Below are 27,178 nucleotides of genomic sequence, written 5' to 3'. Positions count from 1 at the left end.
CTTGTTCTTCATTTGAATTTGGACTTTGATGTCCTCTTTATAACTGGAGAGTTACTCTCTAACCCCTGTCATGTGGAATGACACTCCATTGTCTATATACCAGACACCTTGTGAAGTTGAGCTAGACATGCAAGCTATCAATGTGAATTCCTGGTCCATCCTGCTCGAGTGCTCATCTGCATCTCTGAAGTTGCTACTTGCGTCTTGCCCTTCTTCCTCAGTGGAGAATTGCTGACATAGTGGTCAGACTCGTGACAACCATAGCAATTGACCTTTGATAGGTCCTTCTTCTTCTTATCTCCCTTTACGCTGGATTCCTTGTTGGACCCATTCTTCACCTTCCCCTTTCCTTCTAGGGCAACATTTTCCTGCTCCTTCTCAACCTTCAACACCTTTGCAATGTTGTTGAGCCTAAGATTCTCCTTAGTGAAGTCACTCCATAGGTGATCCCATCCTGGAAGTGTATCTCGCCCATTAATCACTTGGACAAACATGGTCCACTCCTTGTGTCATGTCCCTTCCCAAATGAATTTGTAACAGGTCTTGGTCTCTCCCCAAATTTTGTATAAAATTTTGTTAAGTAATGGACCCCAACAATTTTGACTTGGGGACTTGGGAGAAATGAAGGTTGGATTAATTTGCTAGTGGAAGGTGGGGGCCAACCGCGTGGGAAAACACATTGGGAAATTTGTATTGCCTTGGAGGGAAATTGTATGGCTGGAGGAGGGGCCCACATGAGGAAAAGGGAGGTCCACAAAGTTATAAGGAGGAAGAGCTCCTCATATGGGCATTCATTCATACTTGCACATCGAAAGCACTTGACTGTTTGCTCGAGCTGCTTAGCTGAGTCAACTGGATGTTTGGCTACGAATCTCTCAAGCAGGAGATTCAACCTTACCTTCGGGGGACTATGACTGCCACCCTAGGAAAGCATTTTGAGAGCACCTTGAGGAGCACTGGAGAAGATTCATAGCCAAGACACTCAACCCACAAACCAGTAGTGCGTATTTCTGGGCCAGCAGAGAAGGGAACACATAGTTGTGATCAGGGCTTCATTGGGCCAGCACTTGCCGAAGAAACTTGGAGAGTTGAAGGATATCAGGAGGCCAGCCTTGGGGAGGAGTTTTGGAGCAGGTGGGTGCAACAATTGGGCAGTTCGAAACTTAGCCTTGGAACAATGCACAGAGGGTCGAAAATTCATAAGGGATCACATCTTGGTGATTTGGGGCAGTTTTGGAGAGCTTTCCCAGCATCATTCAGACAGGCTGAGTTTGCCAGCTTGAGCAGGAGGACGGGCTCCTTGGGGGTCGAATTTCAGGAGTCTAAACTAGGCCAAACCCTTCCTAGGTTTTGGTGGGTTTTTGCTGAGGATCAGGGAGCTGAAGTTTCATAATTTTTTGAGCACGGGAAGCAGTGATTCCAACACTTCCTTTCCAGCAGACAACGTAGTTTCTGGGCAGCGTGGATCAGTTCTGGAGCAGCAGTTGGGCAGCCCTCAGATCATCATTTGCTCACCTGGGTTTTGTCACGCTTGTCCTTGGAGACAAGCCCAGGTGCACCATTCCATTCACTGTTGTATTTTCCCATGATGATTTAATAAAATGGCTCAGAAGTTCTCTATTTCTAGCGTTTTCATGGGTGTATGGTGATTGCTTCTCATTTCCGATTGTTGGTTTGTCTACTTGCTTTGTTTATCATTGAATTTCCTAGTTAGGAACATTACACCTTGGAAGATCGATTTAGTGCTATTCGGGCTAATTCATCATCGTCGGGCTTATCACCAACTGCAACTAATTCATCTCTAACAAGTCGAACTCTTGTGAGGTAGGAAGCCATGTCTTCACCCTTTTGCATTCTGATGGTCCTTAGCTTCTCTCTGAGAATCATCTTCCTTTTCTCTGTAGGATTTTGGTACAAATTTATTATATCATCCCACATCTTCTTCATTGTGTCCATTTGTGATATGTAGAACAATATGGTACTTGACTCAATCAAGGATATTTCACTTTGCTTTGGCATTTTCCTTTTTGCAGGTGGCTAGCTGTGTTAGTTTTTGGAGCATTGGATGTGCTCTAGCCATGAAAATTAGTGGAGAGGCTAAGGCACATGAGTTCTAAAGAACCCAAAAACCGTTTGGCGAAATTCCACCTGAATTGTATTTTATTAAAATAATTAATATTTTTAATGGGGTTCCTAAGTCTAAACGTATGAAAATTAAAGTATTAATGGGTATTAATCAAAATATGGGTGAGAATGTTCTAGAAAGCTGATCAAGTCAAGTTTTTAATCTTAGCCATTGATTAGAGACTTAATCTCAGCTGTTGAAGTCTCAACAAGAAAAGTATAAGAAGGAGGCTTGGGGTTCATTCAGGAACACACTGAGAGAACGAATTGATCTAGAGTTCGAAATTTCTGGGGCTTGGAAGCTGAGAAATTCGAACTAAGTGATCATTTTGTAGCAAAGGGGCAGGGATAGTTCGCGAACACTGGGTAGAGAGGTGGAGAGCCACCAGTGGAGGCAACACAACACCTAGAGGGACTGACGTTGGGCTAGTCTGGGCCCACGCAGGCTTGACGCAAAGCCAAAAGGGCCAGCGTAGAAGAGAAGCTGCCTTCACACAGAAATTTGGAACTGTCGGAGAGTTGCCAAAACAGTCGGGAGAGGTTGACGCAGAAGCTCCAAGAGGTAGAAGAGACAGCGCCGGGCTAACGTAGAGCCTTTGAGGCTAACGCAGGGCCAACGTAGAGATAGCCGGGGGTTTGCCAGTTCTGTTGTCGGATCAGCCGGAAACTGCCGGGTGAAGTGAGGTAATCTCACTCAGTTTTCCGCCATTATATTTTTCTCTGTAACTGGATTGCCAAGAGGGCATCCAACATTGTATTCAGAACTACTGCTTAATAATATAAAACCCTTAGAGCTGTTGCACTGATTTTCCTGCATTGGGTTTTTTTGGGGACTAGTTTGTCCAAAAATAATGGTGTCCTATGTATCATGTTCTTTGCTTAGTTTCTTGTTTCATGTAATCAAATTAAATTGGTGTAGGATACAAAAGTAATTTACTTCAGAATTTTTCAGAAAATAACTTGATAATGTACATTAAAATCAAGTAGGAGAAGTAAATTCAGTTTTGTTGCAGTAGGGGTTCCTTGAGTATAGGAATTTTCACATGGTATCAGAGCATTGATTTTGAAATAGGAAGAGCAGATCTAGCGCTGAGCAGAGAGGCCAATAGCTGCATTTGGTAGCAATTCGAATCCCCTTGAAGGGATTGTGCAGTCCTTGCCAGCAAAGTAGAGATTCCGAGGAAATCTCTCTTTGAGAGAGTCAAGAGAGGTACAATTTACGGTTCGTGAGCTTGTAGAGGGAGTGACGCAGAGCCTCAGCGCAGTGCTTGAAGGGCGCAGTTTCTGTCGGGGCAGAAATCTGTCGGAAAAGAGCGAAGACACATAGAAGGGGAATTTTCTCCTCAGAGGACTTTTCTCGCCAAAAGTTCGAATTTTTTCACTTGCTGGGCAGCAGACCAGTGTTGCGCAGTGACTAGAGGAGTCAATTCGACAGTTTGGGTGAGATGGCATCACATGGGCTCAGAGATCAAGACAGGTTGGAAGGAGCTTCCAAGTTCCAACTATGTCGTATGGAATGTTGAAGAATCTAGGGCAAGCAAAATTAAGATGATTCTTCGTTACATGATAACAATTTGTGAAGTATTTAAACAATTTATCTTAGCTTGATGTTTACTTCATTATTAGCATGTGTATGTTAACTTCATCAAACTACTATCAAAACAAAAGAGACAAGAACACAAATGTTTGGCTATCTGCTAGGGCCAAAACCTCTCCCTCTTGGAGAGGAAAACCCATGCATAAATTCTTCTTATAGAGATTCCATTGACGAATACCAAGACCATGACCCTTGACATAGCTAGCCTCTCCAAGACCAAGACATCTTATCCTCTTCCTAGCTAAGATCATCAAGACTGCTGCACTGCTGAAGTCATCTTTGTTGTATCACTGAGATCTTCATCATAGCCTCTATATTTCAGAGATCTCTTGTCTCCATTGAGATCTTCACTGTGATCTCCCTTGATCAATGTACCGAGGGCATTATTGCTGTTATACCATACTTGAATCATCATTGAACCTTAGCTGGAGATATCATCATGTGGGTTGATATGTGAGCAACAAAGAGTATACGTTATAACAAAAGTTCTGAGACAGTGATACTGAGGCCATATGAGGACAGTCAGAATTCGAGGTTCTTTCCATCACATACATACATCCTTTGTCATGGAACAGGTTCACCGAGGATGTGATATACATATATATCAGTATGCCGAGATCAAACATGAAGCCGAGACTGCAATAGATACACAGTCCTCTTCATCCATCCGAGATCTATACGTGTGAGATCACTGCGTCATTAAATATATATTCTCCTTCAGGTATGCCGAGATATTTAGCCCAGAACGTATGACAATGCTGCATTCTCTGAGATCAGGTCATGAGTTTCTCTTTCTAGCCATTCGAGATCTAGTCTGTCTGCCCTTAAACCCATCCGAGGTGCAGACAGACCTTTGATCTCTTGACTGCGGCTCCTTCATGCGTGACTGCGGCTCTTCCATGCTTGACTGCGGCTCTCTCTTTATCACTCCGGCTACCATCTATTGCGTCTCCTCTTTTATGCTTGCGACTCCATCTCACTGCAGCTACCTTATGACTGTGGCTTCATCTCAAAACCATCCGAATTTTTCGTATCATTTTCGTCTACCCTTCATGGGTATTTATAGTGGTTATCCATATATGTAAGCGATCTTATCTCATGAATTGAGGTGTCCATTATTTCAAGCCGACATGACATATATTTATATATTTTAATTCATTTCTTTGTAGCTGACGTGATCATCTCCTTATTGCTTCGCTTGTAGACTTCAGATGACTTGATTTGAGGCATTGATCTTGGTCTTGGAGGGGATGCTACATTAGTTGAAGACTTGTACACATTTACATGGACTCATGACATGATTCTTTGACATAGAAATAAATTCTAAAGACATCAAGAAGAAGTCTTTCACCTAATGACACCTCTTGCTCATGAAACCCATGCAGTAAGATTACAAAGATAATTTATTCTCTTTTATTACATCAAATACAAAGATCATGTCATTATGAAGATCGAACCTAGTTACACTTTCTTCAATATGGAAGACCAAAATCTTAGCTGTTTTGGAGGAGTACGATCTTGAAGCTTACGTCAATATTGTTGTGGTTGTTCCAGTGGACAATGATCAGAAGAAGAAGTACAAGGCCGAGTAGGCAAAGGCAAAGAGGTACATACTCGATGGAGTTCGAGATCATGTGGTCTCACACTTGTAGGCAAAGGTACAACCTGAGAAATGTGGGAAGCTTTGTCTTCATTGTATAAAGGTTCTTCCAAACAACGGAAGATGTACTTAGAACAAAACAAAAGTTGCAGCTGACATTGATGTAGAAGGGAGAAGGGGTTAACTCCTATCTTCAATGTCTTCAGGACACCATAGACCATCTTGCTACAGTGGGGTCTACTCAGTCTACTGCGATGGTAAGGACAACCCTGAATGGAGTCTCGGATGAATGGCAAGTCTTCGTCCAAAGTATATTGTGCAGGGAAGGACTACCTTCATGGGAGGAGATGTGGGCAACCCTTCAACAGGAAGAATTAAGGAGGGATGTGGTTAAGGTCAACCTCAATGGCAGCAGTGGGAGTGGCACGAAGACCAAGGAGGAGGAGGAGAACTTCCTCCTCTTTATGCTTGCTCTCTTGTGCCCCACGTGGGTCCCATCAAATATTTTGATCCCCACTTAGGAAATTCAAATTGCCTTCATGGGGTGCATATTTTTGGGTGGGTGAGTGCCCCCCACAATCCACTAAAAGCATATCGACCTCCCTTTCTCCCAAGTTCTCCCACATATTTGCCTAAAGCCAAAAATATCAAAATTGCGAAAATTATTAGGAAGGGACATTACACTTAGTTTTCCGCCATTATATTTTTCTCTGTAACTGAATTGCCAGGAGGGCATCCAACATTGTATTCAAAACTACTACTTAATAATATAAAGCCCTCAGAGCTGCTGCACCGATTTTCCCGCATTGGGCTTTTCCGGGGACTATTTTGTCCAAAAATAACGGTGTCCTATGTATCTTATTCTTTGCTAAGTTTCTTGTTTCATGTAATCAAATTAAATTGGTGTAGGCTGCAAAAGTAATTTACTTCAGTATTTTTCAAAAAATAAGTTGATGATGTATATTAAAATCAAGTAGGAGAAGTAAATTCAGTTTCGCTGCAATAGGGGTTCCTTGAGTGTAGGAATTTTCACAAGCTGTAGTGGATCTATCGGTTCGACAATAACATTCTTTGCTTAGTCCTTCAGTCCATAATCATCCAATAGGAATGACATTCTAGCTTTCAACATGCCAAAGTTGGAGGCTCCATCCAACCTGTCCTGATTTCTTATACCTGCTACGACCATCTCTAGAAAATTGGAAATGTAGCAAAAGCCAAATAAACTGGAGAAATAATTGAAGAACTAACTAAGTTAAAATGCTCGACTTTTCTTTTCTTTTGCCTGCGCAGATCTTCCTTTTTCCCTTAGATCAGCTCTGATACCTTGTGAAATTTTAACTCTGTTGCAATTGTTGGTTATTATTTTCTTGTCAATTGATTATTTGTCTTTTGCAAATTATTTGCGGCAAACACTGAATAAAACATAACTGCGACTTCACTGAAAAATAATTAACCACAAAAATTTAGAAAATTATGCACACACACACACACACACACACATAACGGACACCAATATTTTTGGACAAATGTCCCTGGTAAAACTCCGAAGGGAAAACTAGTTTTGCAGACGAGGGTTTTATTATCAATTCTTCAATAAAATTTGTGATTATAATTATAACTGGTTGCTGTAAAATATCAAACTTCCTGCAAAATATTTTCTTCACTTTTGCAAGTCAATTTGATCTCTTGGAAGAAACTTAGCCCCTCAAATCAAATTCGGCTTTCCTTTGACTATTCGGTCTGGCTCACACGTGCGACCTAGCAGATAGATTTGGCATGTCCTAGCAACTCGCACTTGCTGGGAAATTTAATCAGCCTCCTCTGGAAAATTTGACTCTGGCAAATCGACCATCTTTTAGGAATTTCGTTCTCCCTCCGGTAAACGGCCTCCTTGATCAATTCACACTCTTCCTGGGTAATTCGGCCTTTGCAGAAAATCGATCTCCATCTGTCACTAAGGATCTGGAAATCACTGTGAAGATTCTCTATGGAACTTTGATCTTCAACCACTGCTGAAACCCCTGCTGCTAATGTCCCAACACTTCCTCTGCGCCCTTGCTTTCACTACAATGTTGTGTCACGATCTCTCACTGATCTTCTGTGTCTTGTGTTCTCCAAATGACCCATTGATCTCCTCTTATAATCGTTGATGAATCAACGACCATGATCTAATCTCAATTGATGGCTAAGATCATCTTGACTCCTTCAAGTAACTTTTCTGGAAGTCTCTAGAGGAAAATGGATTTACCCCAATTAATAATGATTAATTAAGCCATTTTCCTAAGTTAGACCTAGGAAAATTAATTAACTGACTAATTAATTCTATTCAAGGCCTTTTCTTGCGAAACCTTTTTTGGGTATTTGGGAAAATGTGTTCCCTAGCCTCATAGACACAATCTGGGACTAGAACACCTATCTGAGCTATATAAACTAACACACTTAATGTTTTTGCATCATTGTTCCTTTGTCACAGTATGCTCTGATGATATAATTATGTAGGTTTCTTTCTTTGTATTATTTCCAACATTTTCTAAGAGATGTGCTTGTACTCCCACATTGTATTCATACTAGTTGTACTGTTTAGTCCCATTGACCTACATTTGTGGTCACTCGTCAAGCATTGATAAAATTATCCTATCTTATCTTATTGCCTAAGGTGGTGATCTTGAAAGTTGGTTATTTACATAGCTGCTTTTTATTTTTCTAATAATTGATTTGTTTTTTGAGGTGATTAGATAGAGGACAACATGGAGTTGTGCATAGATCTCAAGTTTTGAGTTGTGGCATTGAAAATGATTTCTACTTAGTGATCTCTTATATCACACATACATAACATTTGAACAAAGAAATAAAGTATCATTGGTTATAATCTTATGCTTTCTTACAAATTGTTGAATAACATGTGTTTGAACTTTAGTAACATGTGGCGAATGGTTTCGACTTCCCCTAATATTGATATTGTTGTTTTCAAATGATAGGTGTTGAAAAATCTGGAAGGAATGCTCAAGGGGACACATGGTGGGAAACATGGCAAGAAGTCCTTCGACAGGATGATTGGAGGTGAGGATGGATTTGTGTTTTTATCTACATGGTTTAAAATTGGATGAAGTTAGGAAACCATTGTGTTCAATATGCAACTCTTATTTGTAATGCCTTTGGTTTTGAAATTGAGATTGTGGAGTGTTCATAGCTTTTGCCATGCTATTTTCCTTGTTATTGGCATGTAAAATGAAATTATTAAGAACCTTAGACAATTTTTATGAAATAATTCTTCTTTGTTATGCTCAATTTTCATGATCATCATGCTCTTGTTCTCGCGTTCAATCCATTTCCGACGTGAAAAACATTATGCTTCTAAAAACATTATTGAAACAATTTTTTATTTTTGCTTTTTCTTTGAAAATGCATACAATATTTCATGAAAGAAAAAATGGAGTACATTATAGAAATCAAATCAATAAGCCTAACCCTTTCTATGCAATTTAATGTTGCCTATATAGGTGAGAAGTGCCAACATATCTACTTTGCAAAATCTATAGAACTTCAATATTTTGGGATGGAGTTTGTTAGAGGAGGACTAGGTCCAAAGAGGGTTCAGGTTATATTGCTTTATCACATCATCCGTTATAAGAGGATTGTTCCCCAACACTTCTTCTAAGATGTGTTTGCAGCTCAACCTTTTTGAGTGTGGGTCATTTTGCACTAAATTCATTACTTCATCAAGTTTGTAGCTTCCCTGATTTGGTTGCTTTTAGAGATGAATACCCTTACCTTGCACACCACTCCTAAGAGGCCATGGCCATCATCTCGATCGGGTCCTTCTAACAAGTCCATTGTTGGTTTGTTGAGGTTATGCACATATGATTGTTAGTAGGCATCTTGATGTACTGGAACCCCTCAGTTAGATACTCCTTCGATGCCTTGGCCACCTCTTACCAAATAAGCAAGAATTGAACAAAGATCATTAAGGGAGACATTTATTGACAAACCACACTACATTTAGGTGACTTGTGTAGATCCATGTCTGGGCTTAAGCAAAAGATGGCCTTCTATGTAGAGTATTTCTTGGATATGAGAGATGGCCTCATTACGAGACCAATCTATACTCTTTAGCACTAGATGTTTGCCCTCAGGACCCCTCTTGGTGAATTTCAAGTTGGTTCTCATCGGTTTCGAGTGCAAGACAATCACCAATTTCATGAGCGAATAAGGCTTGTTGACTCTGCCACCTATAGGAGATATAGATAGAGGAGCATTTCATTTTCTTTTATGTCCCATCTATTATGAGATTTGAGGTTGATACGGTTGGTTCTTCAAGGAGTCCTAAGACTCTCTCACAATCTTTTTCAAATATCTGGACCAACGATGCTTGGCTTTATACATGAGGGAGATTTTCATGTTTCTATTGTCTATGCTCAAACCACCTTGACCATTTACTGACAAACACTACTAAGATGATCACCTCTTTCATCCTCATGCCTATATAAAGAGGCACCAATAGGCAAGTCGACAATAGTTCCACCACATTATTTTTAAAATTATTGAGACCTCGGGGATGCCTCGACTCTCCACTCATAAAGTCTTTGGGACAATGTCATGTTCGAGCCTGAGAGTTCTTTCATTCATAGCATACATGCTCCTTCCCACTCATCTTGAACTAAATAGGCAGTGGCCTCTTCGAAGCAACATGTATACAAATATTCTAGTATTTCTAGATTGTCCAATTCATCAAGATAGCCTCCCACATGTGTTTCTTCTTTTTGACCTTGGATGGTAGGAGAGACCCACTTATTGTTAGTGTAGACTTAGAGGTTAGTAGCTTCCCCTCCTTTTCCTCATCAATAGGCGACAACTCCTCCAAGGTTTGAGCATATTTTCTGGGCACTTGCAGTTGATACATTTCTCTCTAATTCTTTAGAGGGGTCCTCTCTTCTCGAGGATTCCTAGCCTTGTAAGTTTTTGTTTCTTTCAATGATAGCTTTTAGACTCTAAGCCTTTGATTTTAGAGGATGGATATGATTTTATACGAGTTACACTTGCAGTTCCATTGTGTATTGTTTCTGATGCACACAACAACCCCTTTGAACTATTTATTATCACTTGTTGGACGTTAACAAAATTATCATATCTTCTCATATCTAAAGATCCTACATTGGGTTAGATATTGGATTGCTAAATCTGATTTGAAAACTTTGGTGCATGTTACTGCAAAATCTAGCAGGCCTAGTGCAAAGCCTTATTAGGCAACCTAGGTTTTATAGCAACAAAGAGATTAGCCGCCACTATTACTTAAGCAACCTCTCTCTTGTTGTTTTGTAGTCATATCCATACAATGGAAGCTTGGATGGCAAGACTTGGAGGTTAGATGACTAGGATTTTGAGTCAAATGGATATCTAAGGAGATTGCAGATAAATAACTTAGAAATGTCTTCAATAAAGGAAGGTTCAAGGGTGATAAGAGTCTAATGGTTATCGAAGAAGGTATCGGCTATGTCTTGGAGGTCAAGATAGGAGTTACAAATGTTCAAGTACACTTTCATCAAACCCAATAAACTAAAGAAAAAGCTGCTACCAGCTAGGGTTTCTATTGTATGCAAATGTACAACATGCAATAATATGTAACAACAAAGAAATAACCTTCGAAAGATTAAGATCAACAAAGGACTTTAGGTTACCAAAGAGGTAAGTAAGGGATAGGTCAACTTTAGGTTTTTAATGGTTGATCGCATGTGACAACAATAAATATCTAGATGTTAGTCCTAATTTTAGGGGTAAAACATGCAATTAATGCAGTTAATCTATAGCTACAACCAACTACTTTGCTAGGCTACAAGCCATAGCAAGCAGCTAAGGCTGTCCCATGATAGTATTGTAGTATGCAACATATAGGTGACAATGATTATGGGTGCAACATGGTGTAACACAGTGATGACTAGTGCAGCATGATGAGATGCAACATAGTGGATGGGTGCAATATGATGATGAGTTGTAGCTCAGTGATGATTAGTGCAACATGATGAGATGCAACATAGTGATGGGTGGAACATGATGATGACATGCATCTGAATGATGGGTATAGCTTGGTGATGGAATCACCCGAGTTCAAATCTGCTACCTCATGTGTCATCTTCTTAAAGAAGATCTCTGCTCTTATTTTGTCAAGTCAAAATGTTGACTTCTGATGTATATGTACTATCTCTCTCTCTCAGCTGAACTATTGAAGAACATAAGAAGAATTGATCAAGGGTTTCCCCACATTGGGGTTTGTCCTTGGCTAGCGCCACATCTTGTGTCCTCTTATCTTGGTTTGTTTTTGGCGATTTATGTTTATGTTCTATCTGCAATTTACTATCATTCTAAATGTGATTGCTAATCTGGAATTGATATTGAGCTAATATGGAAAATTGAAGTAAATTTCCTCTCAGCATAGAACATACCTAAAATTAACAGAATGTCAGCCCAAGGAGGGAGTCCTACCTATACCAGTTCGTACCAACAACATGGAGTGTGAGTTTGTGGAGAGGATTGGTTGCAACAGAACAGGGATTGCGCAGTTCTTGGAGGAGGCATGCTTGGAGGTTTAGGAGTGAAGGGAGTTAGGGGCTGAAACTTGAGGTGGAGTCTGGGGAAGTATTTTGGGGGCTTTTCAAGCATTTTGGCGGAGCAACCAACACAACATTTGCTACCGGTTACATCCCCTGGTTGTGGGTCAATTTTGGAGCATCAAAACTAGGAAAATCCTTTTTGGGTTTCTTCTGGGTTTATTGAGGAGAGGCCAAGATTAGTTTGGCAGAATTTTCTGGGCAGATTTGAGGGGTCAAACAAGGGCCCCAACTCAGCCAATAGCTAGAGGAGCTAGGGGAAAATTGGGCCGAAATTCCAAGGTCAACATTTGGCCAATTCCTTCGTGGGTTTTTGTGAGTTATTGGTGGAGAGTCCGAGGTTAATTTCCCGGAATTTTCTTAGCATTCGAGGAGGCCCTAACAACAGTTCTTTGTAGGCAACAACATATTTTTTGGGTAGTTTCAGTGCAGAGCTAGGAGAGAGCAGTATCAGATTTGAGAGGGATTTCTTATTGATCATTTGGGCTTTTAGCTAGCCTGCTTTGAGCAAGCCTAGGTGCACTCTTTCCTGCACCTCATTGTACCCTCTTCCTATTATAACAAAATGGCTCAACAATGCAGATTTTGGTGAAATTTCATGGTCTGACTCATGTGTTTGATTTTCGTGGTTTTATGTCTATTTGGTTTGTTATTTACTATAAAAATTCCCTAGGAATATTATGTCAAAATTTGGAAGACCCAAATTTCTACTGCAGCAATTGATTAAGTTCCTTCTATTTGTTAATTATTGAACAAATTATTTACTGCATCCTACAACAAATACTGAAACTAATACATTGCAACCTTCACCAATTAAATTAAATGCGGAAACAAGAAACTGAGCAAGAAAGAAATACACAACACATTACACCGTTATTTTTGGACAAATGTCCCCGGAAAAACCCAATGTGGGAAAACCGGTGCAACAACTGAGGGTTTGTATTATTAAGCAGTAGTTTTATGAATACAGTCTTTGGATGCCTTGTTGGCTATCCAATATAGAGAATCTGACTGACAGAAGATTAGTGAGAAATACCTCACACTATCATTGGCGATATGACACCAATCTAGGGCCTGGATGATTGGCCCCACGCTGGTTCTGTGCAGCTACTGCGTCAGCTTCTCTGGGGATCTGCGTCACCTCTTTCCGGATCTCTTGCTGTCTGGAGATTCAAACTTCAGAGCTTCTGTTCTCTCACCCTTGCTTCCTGCACTGAAACTTGTCTCTCCTGGCTGGATTTCGAACTCCCACTGAAGCTTTGCGCTGGCTCTATTGGCCTTACGCTACCCAGAGTGGCCTCTGCGCTGCCTCTTCTGGATATTTCTCTGCCTCCTTGTGAAAATTCCTTAAACCTGAGAATTTCTACTGCGGCACTGATAATATTTCTCCTACTTGTTAGATTTACATAAACATGTTATTTGTAGTTTCCTATGACAAACATTGAAACACATACATTGCAGCCTACACCAATTAAATTATATGCCGAAACAAGAACAAAACAATAGAGAAAGATACAACACAAATGAGATAGTTATTTTTGGACAAACATCTCGGAAAAACAGAATGTGGGAAAACCGGTGCAACAAATTTGAGGGTTTTTATTATTAAGCTGAATTATTTCTGAATACAACTGCTGGATGCCCTTCCGACAATCCAGTTACAGAGAAATATGATTGGTAGAAGAAATTTGTGAGATTACCTCACTCTACTATGAAAATTCCTGAATCTAACACATCAGAAACCTCTACTGCAATTTCTGGTTTACTATCTCCTACTTGTTCTCTACATTAACAAGTTATTTAATTGCATAAACATCGAAGTAAACACAAATGCAACCTTCATTGATATATAGATCATGCACTGAAGTAAACAAAAACAATAACACAAGGGACACCGTTATTTTTGGACAATCGTCCCTGGAGAAACCCAATGTGGGAAAACCGGTGCAACATATAGAGGGTTTGTATTATTAAGCAAATTCGTGAATACAACTAGGGTGCCAGAAATGGCTCACTCTTCAGAGAATATCCTTGGCAGTAGTACCTCTCTCTGGAGATAGATATTCTGGCAAATCAACAACCAGATGATCAACCCCAGAGTGACTTTGACTGTTCCTTGTGCTGGACAACGAAAGCTGCTCCAAGCATTGCTCTGGAACTGCGTCACCCACTCTGGAACTGTGTCATCCTCTCCCAACTCAAGATCTGCTGATCAACTCCTAGTCTGCCCCACAAAATCTCCCCGCGCTGCCTCGGAGGCCCTCTGCGTCCTCTGTGTCAGCCTCTATGACTTTTGCATCCTCTGTATTGGGTCCTCAGGCCTTTGTGTCAGCCCTTCTTGGGCTTGCACTGTCTCTCCCGGCACTTCACTGCCTCTCTGCTATGTATTCTTCAGCCTTGGATGGAAATCCCTTGCTGAACTGCCCCTCACTGCAACTGATCACTAACTCGATTTCCTCAGCACACCCAGCCCCAGAAAATCGAATTCTTGATCTCTCTTGGTGTATCTCCAACTGACCCTCAAGCCTCGTCTTATACTTTTCATGTTACGATTCAATGACCGAGATTAAATCCCTAATCAACGACTAAGATTAGATCTGGATTGATCCTCACCACTTAGAACTTTCTCACTCATTTTATATTAATACATATTAATATTTTAATTTTCCTAAGTTTAGAGTTAGGGACCTATTAGAAATATTAATTATTTTAATATCTTTTCATCCGAGTGGAATTTCTCCAAATGATTTTTGGGACTTGGAGATCTCATGTGCCTTAGCCTCTCCCCCAAATTTCATGGGTAGAGCACATCCGATGCTACCAAAAATCAACATCTATCCGAGAAGTCCTAGCTGATCCGACAGTTGAACCAACGTGTCCCCGACTATTTTTGCACTGCCTTTATATGAGCCCTGCGTTAACCTCTAAGGCATTGCGCCACCTCAACGCTATATCGATTTGCTCTACTAGAGCTCTAATGTCAACCCTCCTGGCTTTGAACGCCAAACACCAGCGAATTTTCAGACTTCTACTTGGAGGTCTGCGCTGCCTCTATGTGAGGCCTTCTGGCTCAGCGTCAACGGCTCGTGGGTATTGCGTTGTCTCCTTTTGGCGTCGCTCCGTATCCTTGGCTCAGGAGAAGATTCTCCAACCAAACTATCCCTGCCTCTCACTGTAAAAGCTCACTATCGAAATTCTCCTGGTAGCTGCTCTGTTTCAGAAAATCGAACTTTTGAACTCTCTCTGTGTATCTTCCAAATGACCCTCAAGCCTCCTTAAATAATCTTCTTGTTGACACTCAACGACCCAGATTAGGAGCTAATCAATGGCTAAGATAATTTCTGCTTGATCCTCGTCTTCTTCTAAATGTTACACCTACAATTAGATTAATACCCATTAATTATTTTAATTTCCTAAGTTTAGACTTAGGGTCCCATTGAAAATAATTAATTATTTTAATAAAACTATCTCAGGTGGAATTTCCCAAAACGCTTTCTGGTTTCTTTGGAATACATGTGCCCAAGCCTCCTTGCAAAATTTTAGGCTTAGAGCACGTTCGATGCTACCAGAATTCAACACTGCCTCTTAGTGAGGAATGTGCTCTAGCAATGCACTCTGCTGGAGCATCACCCTGTTTTGTAACATCTCCTTCTGCGCTGCTGATGTCTGACATCCTGTCCACCAACTACTGCGCAAACGCTGCATCTGTACCGCTGCTGACCCTGCCACTGTTAACACTGCATCCGTACTACAACTCCCTTTGAACTTTTGCATCCGTGTTGTTGCTGGATCTGGCACTGCCAACTGCCTCTGCATTGGAAACTGTTGCTGCTACTGCATCAACAATGGAAAACCATCCCAAATTATGAACAAGTGTTCAGCATAGGTGCATCTCGATGTTGAAGATCTGACTGCTGCTAATCTCACGCTGTCCCTCCGAAGCCATTGCGCCACTGCTGCTACTGCACTATGCTTCCCTGCACTGTTGCAACTTTGCACTACGCTGCTCAGACTTGGTGTTCTAGCCACTGCATCTGTCACTCCAACACTCCTTTGCTCCATCTCACACTTAGTCCATCTTGCTACTACTGATCCGAGCTCTTGTAACAAGGTATTGATTTGAGAAGTGGGCTCCTCAAGGATCCCGCCCATCTGTAGCTCTTTCGATCTATAGCTCCAAATCAGCCCACCTCCCTCCTGGAGGTATGTTGGCTGTCATGGTGAACGCCTCCTGCTCGATCTTTGCGGGTGCAACCTTCGGATCGTGCTTCTCATCTTTGTCCTTCTTCCTAAGAGGACACTGTGTTGTGTAGTGACCCATCTCACCACACCTGAAGCACTTTATCTTTGAGACATCCTTCTTCCGCCTGTGCTGCTACTGTTGCCCCTTCGATGCAAGGGCTGCTTTTTCATCCTCCTCCTTGGGCTTCGACCCACTGCTGCTGTTTTCGTCAAAGCTTACACTTGACGAAGTCTCTCCTCGGCTCCTCTTGCTTGAGAGCTGCCCGCATCTCATCCCAATTCGGCAAAGTCGCCCTTCCAAGGATACTCCGGACAAAGACTTGCCACTCATTTGAGACAAAATTGAGAGTCAATCTAATCAACTCAGAATGTTGAGGTGTAGGCCCCACAACTGATCACTGATCTCGGGTCTCCTGAAGCTTCGTGAGGAACGAATCTACGTGCTCCTTCTTCATTTGTGTAGATCTCAGTTTTTGCTCTAAGTACATCTTTCGTTGCTCGAAAGATCCCTCATACAGCGTAGACAATGCATCCCACATCTCCTTAGTGGTCCCTCTACTAGCAATGTGACAAACTACATGATCCTTCAATCCGTCGAGGATCATTCTCTTTTCCTCCCCATTTCTGCTTGGTACTTTTTCAGCAAATCTTGATCTTGAGGGCATGATCATCTAGAAGGAATGACATCCTTGCCTTCCAGATGACGTAGTTGGATGCCCCATCCAACCCGTCTTGATCTCTTAGCCCACTGGTTTCCATCTCCGCAACGAAAATGTCGAACTACTCCTCTCTGCTCTTATTGTTGCTGCTCAACCAATAAGAAAATGGACTTCTTGGCGGAAAGTCTACTAGTAAAAATTCCCTCACTGTGCTTCTCTTCCCTCTTCTTGCGATTTTTTGGTCAGCAAAACGGCCTGCAGAAAAACTGCGTCCCACCAGCTCTTCCTCATGCTGAGGCTCAACGCTGCTCCCTCTGCCATGACATAATTTTTATCTGGAAGCCCTTCCCCTTTGTCAACTCACTCAGAGAGAGACTAGCCCGAAAATTCTGCCCTCCCGGCTTGGACTGTGCAAACCCCTCTGGGGATTCGAACTGTTGCCTCCTGCAGCTATTTCGATCTCCTTTTCTGCTCAGCACTGGGTTCTTTCGCACTGTTCTTGCTTCACGTGTACTGCTTTGATACCATGTGAAATTTCCTTAAACCCGAGAATTCCTACTGCAACACTGATGATATTTCTCCTACTTGTTAGATTTATATAACAAGTTATTTGCAGTTTCCTATGACAAACATCGAAATACATACACTGCAACCTACACCAATTAAATTATATGACGAAACAAGAACAGAACAATAGAGAAAGATACAACACAAATGACACAATTATTTTTGGACAAACGTCCTTGGAAAATCTCAATGCCGGAAAACTGGTGCAACAGATCTGAGGGTTTTTATTATTAAGCTGAAGTATTTCTGAATACAACTACTGGATGCCCTCCCGACAATCCAGTTACAAAGAAATATGAGTGGCAAAAGAAATTTGTGAGATTACCTCACTATACTCGGCAAGTCCTGGCTGATCCGGCAATTGAACCAACCTGTCCCCAGCTATTTCTGCGTTGCCCCTGCGTGGGCCTTGCGTCTGCCTCTAAGGCACTACGTCACCTCAGCGCTGGATCGATTTGCTCTCCTGGAGCTCTAACGTCAACCCTCTTGGCTCAGAACGTCAAACCCCAACAAATTTCGGACTTTTGCTTGGAGGACTGCGCTGCCTTTGCGTCAGCCCTTCTAGCTCAGCGTCAACCCCTCCTGGGTACTGCGCTGCCTCTTTCTTGTTGATTTGGGGTAGCATCGGATGTGCTCTAGCCACGAAAATTGGTAGAGAGGCTAAAGCACATGAGATCAATACCCAGAAATGGTTTGGGCAGATTCTAAACAGTTTGGGAGATATTAAAATAATTAATATTTTTAATGGAGTCCGTAAGTCTAAAGTTAGGGAAAATAAAATATTAATGTGAATTAATATAAAACTGTGTTAGAAGGGTCCAAAAGTCATGGATCAACCCAGAGTTAATCTTAATCGTTGATTAGGGACTTAATCTCGACCGTTGAATTGTCAACGAGAAAAGTATAAGAGGAGGCTTGAGGGTCACTTGGAGAACACACCGAGTTGATCAAGATTTTTATTTTTTGGGGCAGGGTTTGCTGAGGAAGTCGAAAGAGTGATTAGAGTTGCAGCTGAGGGGCAGTGAATACAGAAGTAGAGAGGCAGAGATAGTACGGAGAGGATCAACCCAGAAGCCGGGAGAGAGGGATGCTGAGCCAGCCAGAGGTTCAGACAGAGCCAGCCAGGGCTCATGCAGTGGCAGGCAGGAGCTGTGCAGTGCCGCAAAGAGCTAGCGTGGGTGATGTAGAGGCTCTAAGGGCTGACACAGTGCCTCCAGAGGTTGACGCAGGGTGAGCTAGGGTGACGCTGGGCCAGAAAGGGCTGACGCAGTCCCTAGAGGCTAACGTTGGGGTTTTCGTGGGGCAGATTGGAGCTGGGAGCTGTCAGAGTGTTCATCCGTGGTTTCAGTCGGAATCTCTGTCTCCGACTGAGAGGTACTACTGCCGAGATTATTCTCTGTTGGGTGAACCAACTTTGGCACCCAGATTGTATTATGAAACTGCTTAATAATTAAAATGAGAAATACCTCACACTATGATTGGCGATCTGACACTAATCCAGGGCCTGAATGACTGGCCCCATGCTGGTTCTGTGCAGCTACTGCGTCAGCTTCTCTGGGGATCTGCGTCACCTCTTTCCGGATCTCTTGCTGTCTGGAGATTCAAACTTCAGAGCTTCTGTTCTCACACCCCTGCTTCCTGCACTGAAACTCGTCTCTCCTGGTTGGATTTCGAACTCCCACTGAAGCTCTGCGCTGGCTCTATTGGCCTTACGCTACTCAGAGTGGCCTCTGCGTTGCCTCTTCTGTATCTCTCTCTGCCTCCTTGTGAAAATTCCTTAAACCCAAGAATTTCCACTGCGGCACTGATGATATTTCTCCTACTTGTTAGATTTACATAAACATGTTATTTGTAGTTTCCTATGACAAACATTGAAATACTTACACTGCAGCCTACACCAATTAAATTATATGTCGAAACAAGAACAAAACAATAGAGAAAGATACAACACAAATGAGGCAGTTATTTTTGGACAAACATTCTTGGAAAAACAGAATGCAGGAAAACCGGTGCAACAAATTTGAGGGTTTTTATTATTAAGTTGAATTATTTCTGAATACAACTGCTGGATGCCCTTTCGAAAATCTAGTTACAGAGAAATACGATTGGTAGAAGAAATTTGTGAGATTACCTCACTCTACTGTGAAAATTCCTGAATCTAACACATCAGAAACCCCTACTGCAATTTCTGGTTTACTATCTCCTACTTGTTCTTTACATTAACAAGTTATTTAATTGCATAAACATCGAAGTAAACACAAATGCAGCCTTCACTGATATATAGATCATGCACTTAAGTAATCAAAAACAATAACACAAGGGACACTGTTATTTTTGGACAATCGTCCCTGGAGAAACCTAATGCGGGAAAACCGGTGCAGCATATAGAGGGTTTGTATTATTAAGCAGATTCGTGAATACAACTAGGGTGCTAGAAATGGCTCACCCTTCAGAGAATATCCTTGGCAGTAGTACCTCTCTCTGGATATAAATATTCTGACAAGTCAACAACCGGATGATCAACCCTAGAGTGACTTTGACTATTCCTTGTGCTGGACAGTGAAAGCTGCTCCAAGCATTACTCTGGAACTGCGTCACCCGCTCTGGAACTGCGTCATCCTCTCCCGGCTCAAGATCTGTTGATCAACTCCCAGTTTTCCCCACAGAATCTCCCAGCGCTGCCTCGGAGGCCCTCTGCGTCCTCTGTGTCAGCCTCTACGACTTTTGCATCCTCTGCGTTGGGTCCTCAGTTCTTTGTGTCAGCCCTTCTTGGGCTTGCACTGTCTCTCCCGGTACTTCACTGCCTCTCTGCTATGTATTCTTCAGCCTTGGATGGAAATCCCTTGTTGAACTGCCTCTCACTGCAACTGATCACTAACTCGATTTCCTCAACACACCCAGCCCCCGAAAATCGAATTTTTGATCTCTCTTGGTGTATCTCCAACTGACCCTGAAGCCTCCTCTTATACTTTTCCTGTTACGATTCAATGACCGAGATTAAGTCCCTAATCAACGACTAAGATTAGATCTGGATTGATCCTTGCCACTTAGAACTTTCTCACTCATTTTATATTAATACATATTAATATTTTAATTTTCCTAAGTTTAGACTTAGGGACCTATTAAAAATATTAATTATTTTAATATCTTTTCATCCGAGTGGAATTTCTCCAAATGATTTTTGGGACGTGGAGATCTCATGTGCCTTAGCCTCTCCACCAAATTTCATGGGTAGAGCACATCCGATGCTACCAAAAATCAACATCTACCCGAGAAGTCCTAGCTGATCCGCCAATTGAACCAACCTGTCCCCGACTATTTTTGCACTTCCTTTACGTGGGCCTTGCGTCAACCTCTAAGGCACTGCGTCACCTCAGCGCTGTATCGATTTGCTCTACTAGAGCTCTAACATCAACCCTCCTGGCTCTGAACGTCAAACCCCAACAAATTTTCAGACTTCTACTTGGAGTTCTGCGCTGCCTCTATGTGAGGCCTTCTGGCTCAGCGTCAACCGCTCCTGGGTACTGCGTTGTCTCCTTTTGGTGTCGCTCCGTATCCTTGGCTCAGGAGAAGATTCTCCAACCAAACTATCCCTGCCTCTCACTGTAAAAGCTCACTATCGAAATTCTCTTGGCAGCTGCTCTGTTTTAGAAATTCAAGCTTCTGAACTCTCTCTGTGTATCTTCCAAATGACCCTCAAGCCTCCATAAATAATCTTCTCGTTGACATTCAACGACCCAGATTAGGAGCTAATCAATGGCTAAGATCATTTCTGCTTGATCCTCGTCTTCTTTTAAATGTTACACCCACAATTAGATTGATAACCATTAATTATTTTAATTTCCTAAGTTTAGACTTAGGGTCCCAATAAAAATAATTAATTATTTTAAGAAAACTATGTCTAGGTGGAATTTCCCAAAACGCTTTTTGGTTTCTTTGGAATACATGTGCCCAAGCCTCCTTGCAAAATTTTAGGCTTAGAGCATGTCTGATGCTACCAGAATTCAACACTGCCTCTTAGCGAGGAATGTGCTCTAGCAATGCACTCTGCTGGAGCATCACCCTGTTCTGTAACATCTCCTTCTGCGCTGCTGATGTCTGACATCCTGTCCACCAACTACTGCACAAACGCTGCATCTGTACTGCTGCTGACTCTGCCACTGTTAACACTGCATCCGTACTACAACTCCCTTTGATCTTTTGCATCCGTGTTGTTGCTGGATCTGGCACTGCCAACTGCCTCTGCATTGGAAACTATTGCTGCTACTGCATCATCAATGGAAAAACATCCCAAATTATTGAACAAGTGTTCAACATAGGTGCATCTCGATGTTGAAGATCTGACTGCTGCTAATCTCACACTGTCCCTTTGAAGCCACTACGCTACTTCTGCTACTACACTATGCTTCCCTGCACTGTTGCAACTTTGCACTACGCTGCTCAGACTTGGTGTTCTAGCCACTGCATCTGTCGCTCCAACACTCCTTTGCTCCATCTCACACTTAGTCCATCTTGCTACTACTGATCCGAGCTCTTGTAACAAGGTATTGATTTGAGAAGTGGGCTCCTCAAGGATCCCGCCCATCTGTAGCTCTTTCGATCTATAGCTCCAAATCAGCCCACCTCCCTCCTGGAGGTATGTTGGCTGTCATGGTGAACGCCTCCTGCTCGATCTTTGCGGGTGCAACCTTCGGATCGTGCTTCTCATCTTTGTCCTTCTTCCTAAGAGGACACTGTGTTGTGTAGTGACCCATCTCACCACACCTGAAGCACTTTATCTTTGAGACATCCTTCTTTCGCCTCCGCTGCTACTGTTGCCCCTTCGATGCAAGGGCTGCTTTTTCATCCTCCTCCTTGGGCTTCGACCCACTGTTGCTGTTTTCGTCAAGCTTACACTTGACGAAGTCTCTCCTCGGCTCCTCTTGCTTGAGAGCTGCCCGCATCTCATCCCACTTTGGCAAAGTCACCCTTCCCAGGATACTTTGGACAAAGACTTGCCACTCATCTGAGACAAAATTGAGGGTCAGTCTAATCAACTCAGAATGTTGAGGTGTAGACCCCACAACTGATCACTGATCTCGGGTCTCCTGAAGCTTCATGAGGAACGAATCTACGTGCTCCTTCTTCATCTGTGTAGATCTCAGTTTCTGCTCTAAGTACATTTTTCGTTGCTCGGAAGATCCCTGATACAACGTAGACAATGCATCCCACATCTCCTTAGTGGTCCCTCTACTAGCGATGTGACAAACTACATGATCCTTCAATCCGTCGAGGATCATTCTCTTTTCCTCCCCATTTTTGCTTGGTACTTTTTCAGCAAATCTTGATTTGCAGGCACAACCACCACACTGTCGACATATGTCTTGAGGGCATGCTCATCTAGAAGGAATGACATCCTTGCCTTCCGGATGACGTAGTTGGATGCCCCATCCAATCCGTCTTGATCTCTCAGCCCACTGGTTGCCTTCTCTGCCACGAAAATGTCAAACTACTCCTCTCTGCTCTTACTGCCGCTGCTCAACCAATAAGAAAATGGACTTCTTGGCGGAAAGTCTACTAGTAAAAATTCCGTCACTGTGCTTCTCTTCCCTCTTCTTGCAATTTTTTGGTCAGCAAAACGGCCTGCAGAAAAACTGCGTCGCACCAGCTCTTCCTCATGCTGAGGCTCAATGCTGCTCCCTCTGCCATGACATAATTTTGATCTAGAAGCCCTTCCGCTTTGTCAACTCACTCAGAGAGAGACTAGCTCGAAAATTCTGCCCTCCCGGCTTAGACTGTGCAAACCCCTCTGGGGATTCGAACTGTTGCCTCCTGCAGCTATTTCGATCTCCTTTTCTGCTCAGCACCGGGTTCTTTCGCATTGTTCTTCTTGCTTCACGTGTACTGTTCTGATACCATGTGAAAATTCCTTAAACCCGAGAATTCCTACTGCAACACTGATGATATTTCTCCTACTTGTTAGATTTATATAAACAAGTTATTTGCAGTTTCATACGACAAACATCGAAATACATACACTGCAACCTACACCAATTAAATTATATGACGAAACAAGAACAAAACAATAGAGAAAGATACAACACAAATGACACAATTATTTTTGGACAAACGTCCTCGGAAAAACCCAATGTAGGAAAACTGGTGCAATAGATCTGAGGGTTTTTATTATTAAGCTGAAGTATTTCTGAATACAACTACTGGATGCCCTCCCGGCAATCCAGTTACAGATAAATATGAGTGGCAAAAGAATTTGTGAGATTACGTCACTATACCCGGCAAGTCCTGGCTGATCCGGCAATTGAACCAACCTGTCCCCAGCTATTTCTGCGTTGCCCCTGCGTGGGCCTTGCGTCTGCCTCTAAGGCACTACTTCACCTCAGGGCTGGATCGATTTGCTCTCCCGGAGCTTTAACGTCAACCCTCTTGGCTCAGAACGTCAAACCCCAACAAATTTCGGACTTTTGCTTGGAGGACTGCGCTGCCTTTGCGTCAGCCCTTCTAGCTCAGCGTCAACCCCTCCTGGGTACTGCGCTGCCTATTTCTTGTTGATTTGGGGTAGCATCGGATGTGCTCTAGCTACAAAAATTGGTGGAGAGGCTAAAGCACATGAGATCTCCAATACCCAGATATGGTTTGGGCAGATTCTAAACAATTTGGGAGATATTAAAATAATTAATATTTTTAATGGAGTCCGTGAGTCTAAACTTAGGGAAAATAAAATATTAATGTGAATTAATATAAAACTGTATTAGAAAGGTCCAAAAGTCATGGATCAAGCCAGAGTTAATCTTACCCGTTGATTAGGGACTTAATCTCGACTGTTGAATTGTCAACGAGAAAAGTATAAGAGGAGGCTTGAGGGTCACTTGGAGAACACACCGAGTTGATCAAGATTTTTATTTTTTGGGGCAGGGTTTGCTGAGGAAGTCGAAAGAGTGATTAGAGTTGCACCTGAGGGGCAGTGAATACAGAAGTAGAGAGGCAGAGATAGGACCTAGAGGATCAACTCAGAAGCCGGGAGAGAGGGACGCAGAGCCAGCGAGAGGTTCAGACAGAGCCAACCAGGGCTCATGCAGAGGCAGCCAGGAGCTGCGCAGTGCCTCAGAGAGCCAGCGTGGGTGATGTAAAGGCTGTAAGGGCTGACGCAGTGCCTCCAGAGGCTGACGTAGGGTGAGCTAGGGTGACGCTGGGCCAGAAAGGGCTTACGCATTCCCTAGAGGCTAACGTTGGGGTTTTCGTGGGGCAGTTTGGAGTTGGGAGCTGTCGGAGTGTTCATCCGTGGTTTCAGTCGGAATTTCTGTCTCCGATTGAGAGGTACTACTGTCGAGATTATTCTTTGTTGGGTGAGCCAGTTTTGGCACCCAGATTGTATTCTGAAACTGCTTAATAATTAAAACCCTCAGACAACTGCACCGATTTTCTCACATTGGGTTTTTTTGGGGACATTGGTCCAAATACAACATGTCACTTGTGTGCTTGTTTTGTTTCCTTCAGTTGATGATCTATAATGTGTTGACATGTACTTGTATTTATTTTCAATATTTACATGGTAAATAACTTGTTAATTAATCAAAACAAGTAGGTAGAAATATATCAGAAAAGTACATGAAGGGTTTCTAACAGTTAGACTTAGAAATTCCAACATTTCTAATGTCTCTCTGTCTCTCTGCTGGGTATCCTTGTCTCAGGAGAAGATTCTCCACCCAAGCTATCCCTGCCCCTCACTGCAAAAGCTCACTATTGAAATTCTCCCTACAACTGCTCTGTTTCAAAAAATTGAACTTCTGAACTCTCTCTGTGTATCTTCCAAATGACCCTCAAGCCTCCTTAAATAATCTTCTTGTTGACATTCAGTGACTCAGATTAGAAGCTAATCAATGGCTAAGATCATTTCTGCTTGGTACTCATCTTCTTCTAGAAGTTACAACCACAGTTAGATTAATACCCATTAATTATTTTAATTTCCTAAATTTGGACTTAGTGCCCCATTAAAAATAATTAATTATTTTAATAAAACTGTCTCCAGATGGAATTTCCTAAAACGCTTTCGGAGTTCTTTGGAATACATGTGTCCAAGCATCCTTGCAAAATTTGATTCTTAGAGCACACTCGATGCTACTAGAAATCAACACTCCTTTGCGATGTATTTCCGGATTAGAAAACTCTCCAACCAGAACTATCCCTACCCCTCACTGCAAGAAATCACTTCAATCTTCTCTCTAGCAACTGTTATGCTGCTCTCTGAGAAATTCGATCTCTTGATCTCTCTCCGATGTGTTTTCCAAATGCCCATCAAGCCTCCTCTTATAATATTCTCGTTGAGAACTAACAACCCAAATTAGATTCCAATCAATGGCTCATACCATTTTGGCTTGATCCTCGTCCTCTTCTAGAAGTTTCATCCACAGTTTGATTAATAGCCTTTAATTATTTTAATTTCCTAAGTTTAGACTTAGTTACCCATTAAAAATAATTAATTATTTTAATAAAACTGTCTCCGGGTGGAATTTCCCAAAACTATTTCTGGGTATTGTGGAATACATGTGTCCAAGCCTCCCTACAAATTTTGAGGCTTAGAGCACATCCGATGCTACCGGAAATCAACACTCCCTCTTAGCGAGGAATGTGCTCTAGTAATGCAACCTGCTGAAGCATCACCCTTCTCTGTCACATCTCCCTCTGCGCTGCTGATGTCTAACATCGCTGCCCATCAACTACTGCGCAAATGTTGTATCTGTATTGTTGCTAACCCTGCCATTGCCAGCACTACATTTGTACTACAACCCTCATAATTTTTGCATGTGTGCGGCTGCTGGCACTGCCACCGCCAACACTGCATCTGCACTGCAACCTTCTCCAACTGCTGCTGCTACAACTTCAACAACGGAAAAACATCCAAAATTATTGAACAAGTGTTCAACATGATGCATATGTTGTTGGAGTTATGACTGTTGCTAGTCTCTGCGTTGACCCTCTGAAGCCTATGTGCTGCTGTTGACTCTGCACTGTGCCAACTGCAATACTGCCAATTCTTCTTTGCACTGCTCGGTCTCTGGCGCTCTTAGCCATTGCAACTCTCACTTTGACACTCCTCTACACCGACACTGGTGCATCCTGCTACTTCTGATCTGTGCTCCCGTAGCAAGGTATTGATTCGAGAGGTGGACTCCTCAAGGATCTTGCCCATCTGCAGTTCTTTCGAACTATAGTACTAGATCACCCCACCTCTCCCCTCGAGGTATTTGGGCAAGCATGGCAAACTCCTCCCTCGATCTTTGCGGATGCAACCTTCGGATCATGCTTCTTGTCCTTGTCCTTCTTCTTGATAGGACACTACGTAGTGTAGTGACCAAGTTCAACAAACTGGAAGCACTTGATCTTCAAAACATCTTTCTTCTTCCTTCGCTGCTCCTACTACCCCTTAGATGTAAAGGTTCCATTCTCTTCCTCCTCCTTGGGCTTCATTCCACTGTTGCTGCTACCATCAAGTTTGCACTTGACTAAGTCTCGCCTCATCTCTTCCTGCTGAAGAGCGTCCCACATCCCTTCCCAATTTGACAACCTCTCTTTGCCCAAGATTCTCTGGACAAATACTTTCCATTCCTCTGAGACAAAATTCAGGGCCAACCTCATCATCTCGGTAGGCTAAGGTGTGGACCCCACAACTGCCAACGAGTCTCGGATTTCCTGAAGCTTCGTTAGGAACGAATCAATGCGTTCCCCCTTCTGCATTTGCGTGGATCTCATCTTTTGCTCCAAGTACATTTTCCGCTGTTCGGAAGATCCT

General features: G+C 42.5%; 1 protein-coding gene across 1 annotated transcript in view; it reads left to right on the top strand.

Moving 5' to 3' along the window:
* Positions 1-27,178, top strand: part of LOC149204974 (inactive purple acid phosphatase-like protein) — a 374,319-nt gene that overhangs the window by 118,425 nt on the left and 228,716 nt on the right. Inside the window, exon 6 of the mRNA XM_089394858.1 lies at positions 8,300-8,381. Coding sequence (XP_089250984.1) covers positions 8,300-8,381 — 82 coding nt within the window. The remainder of the gene's footprint in view (positions 1-8,299; positions 8,382-27,178) is intronic.

This window comes from Pinus tabuliformis, chromosome 1_2 (assembly GCF_031772625.1).
Source record: "Pinus tabuliformis cultivar Carrire ecotype Pingquan chromosome 1_2, CPIR1, whole genome shotgun sequence".
Lineage (NCBI taxonomy): Eukaryota > Viridiplantae > Streptophyta > Pinopsida > Pinales > Pinaceae > Pinus > Pinus tabuliformis.
This window is presented reverse-complemented; position numbering and strand designations above follow the sequence as displayed.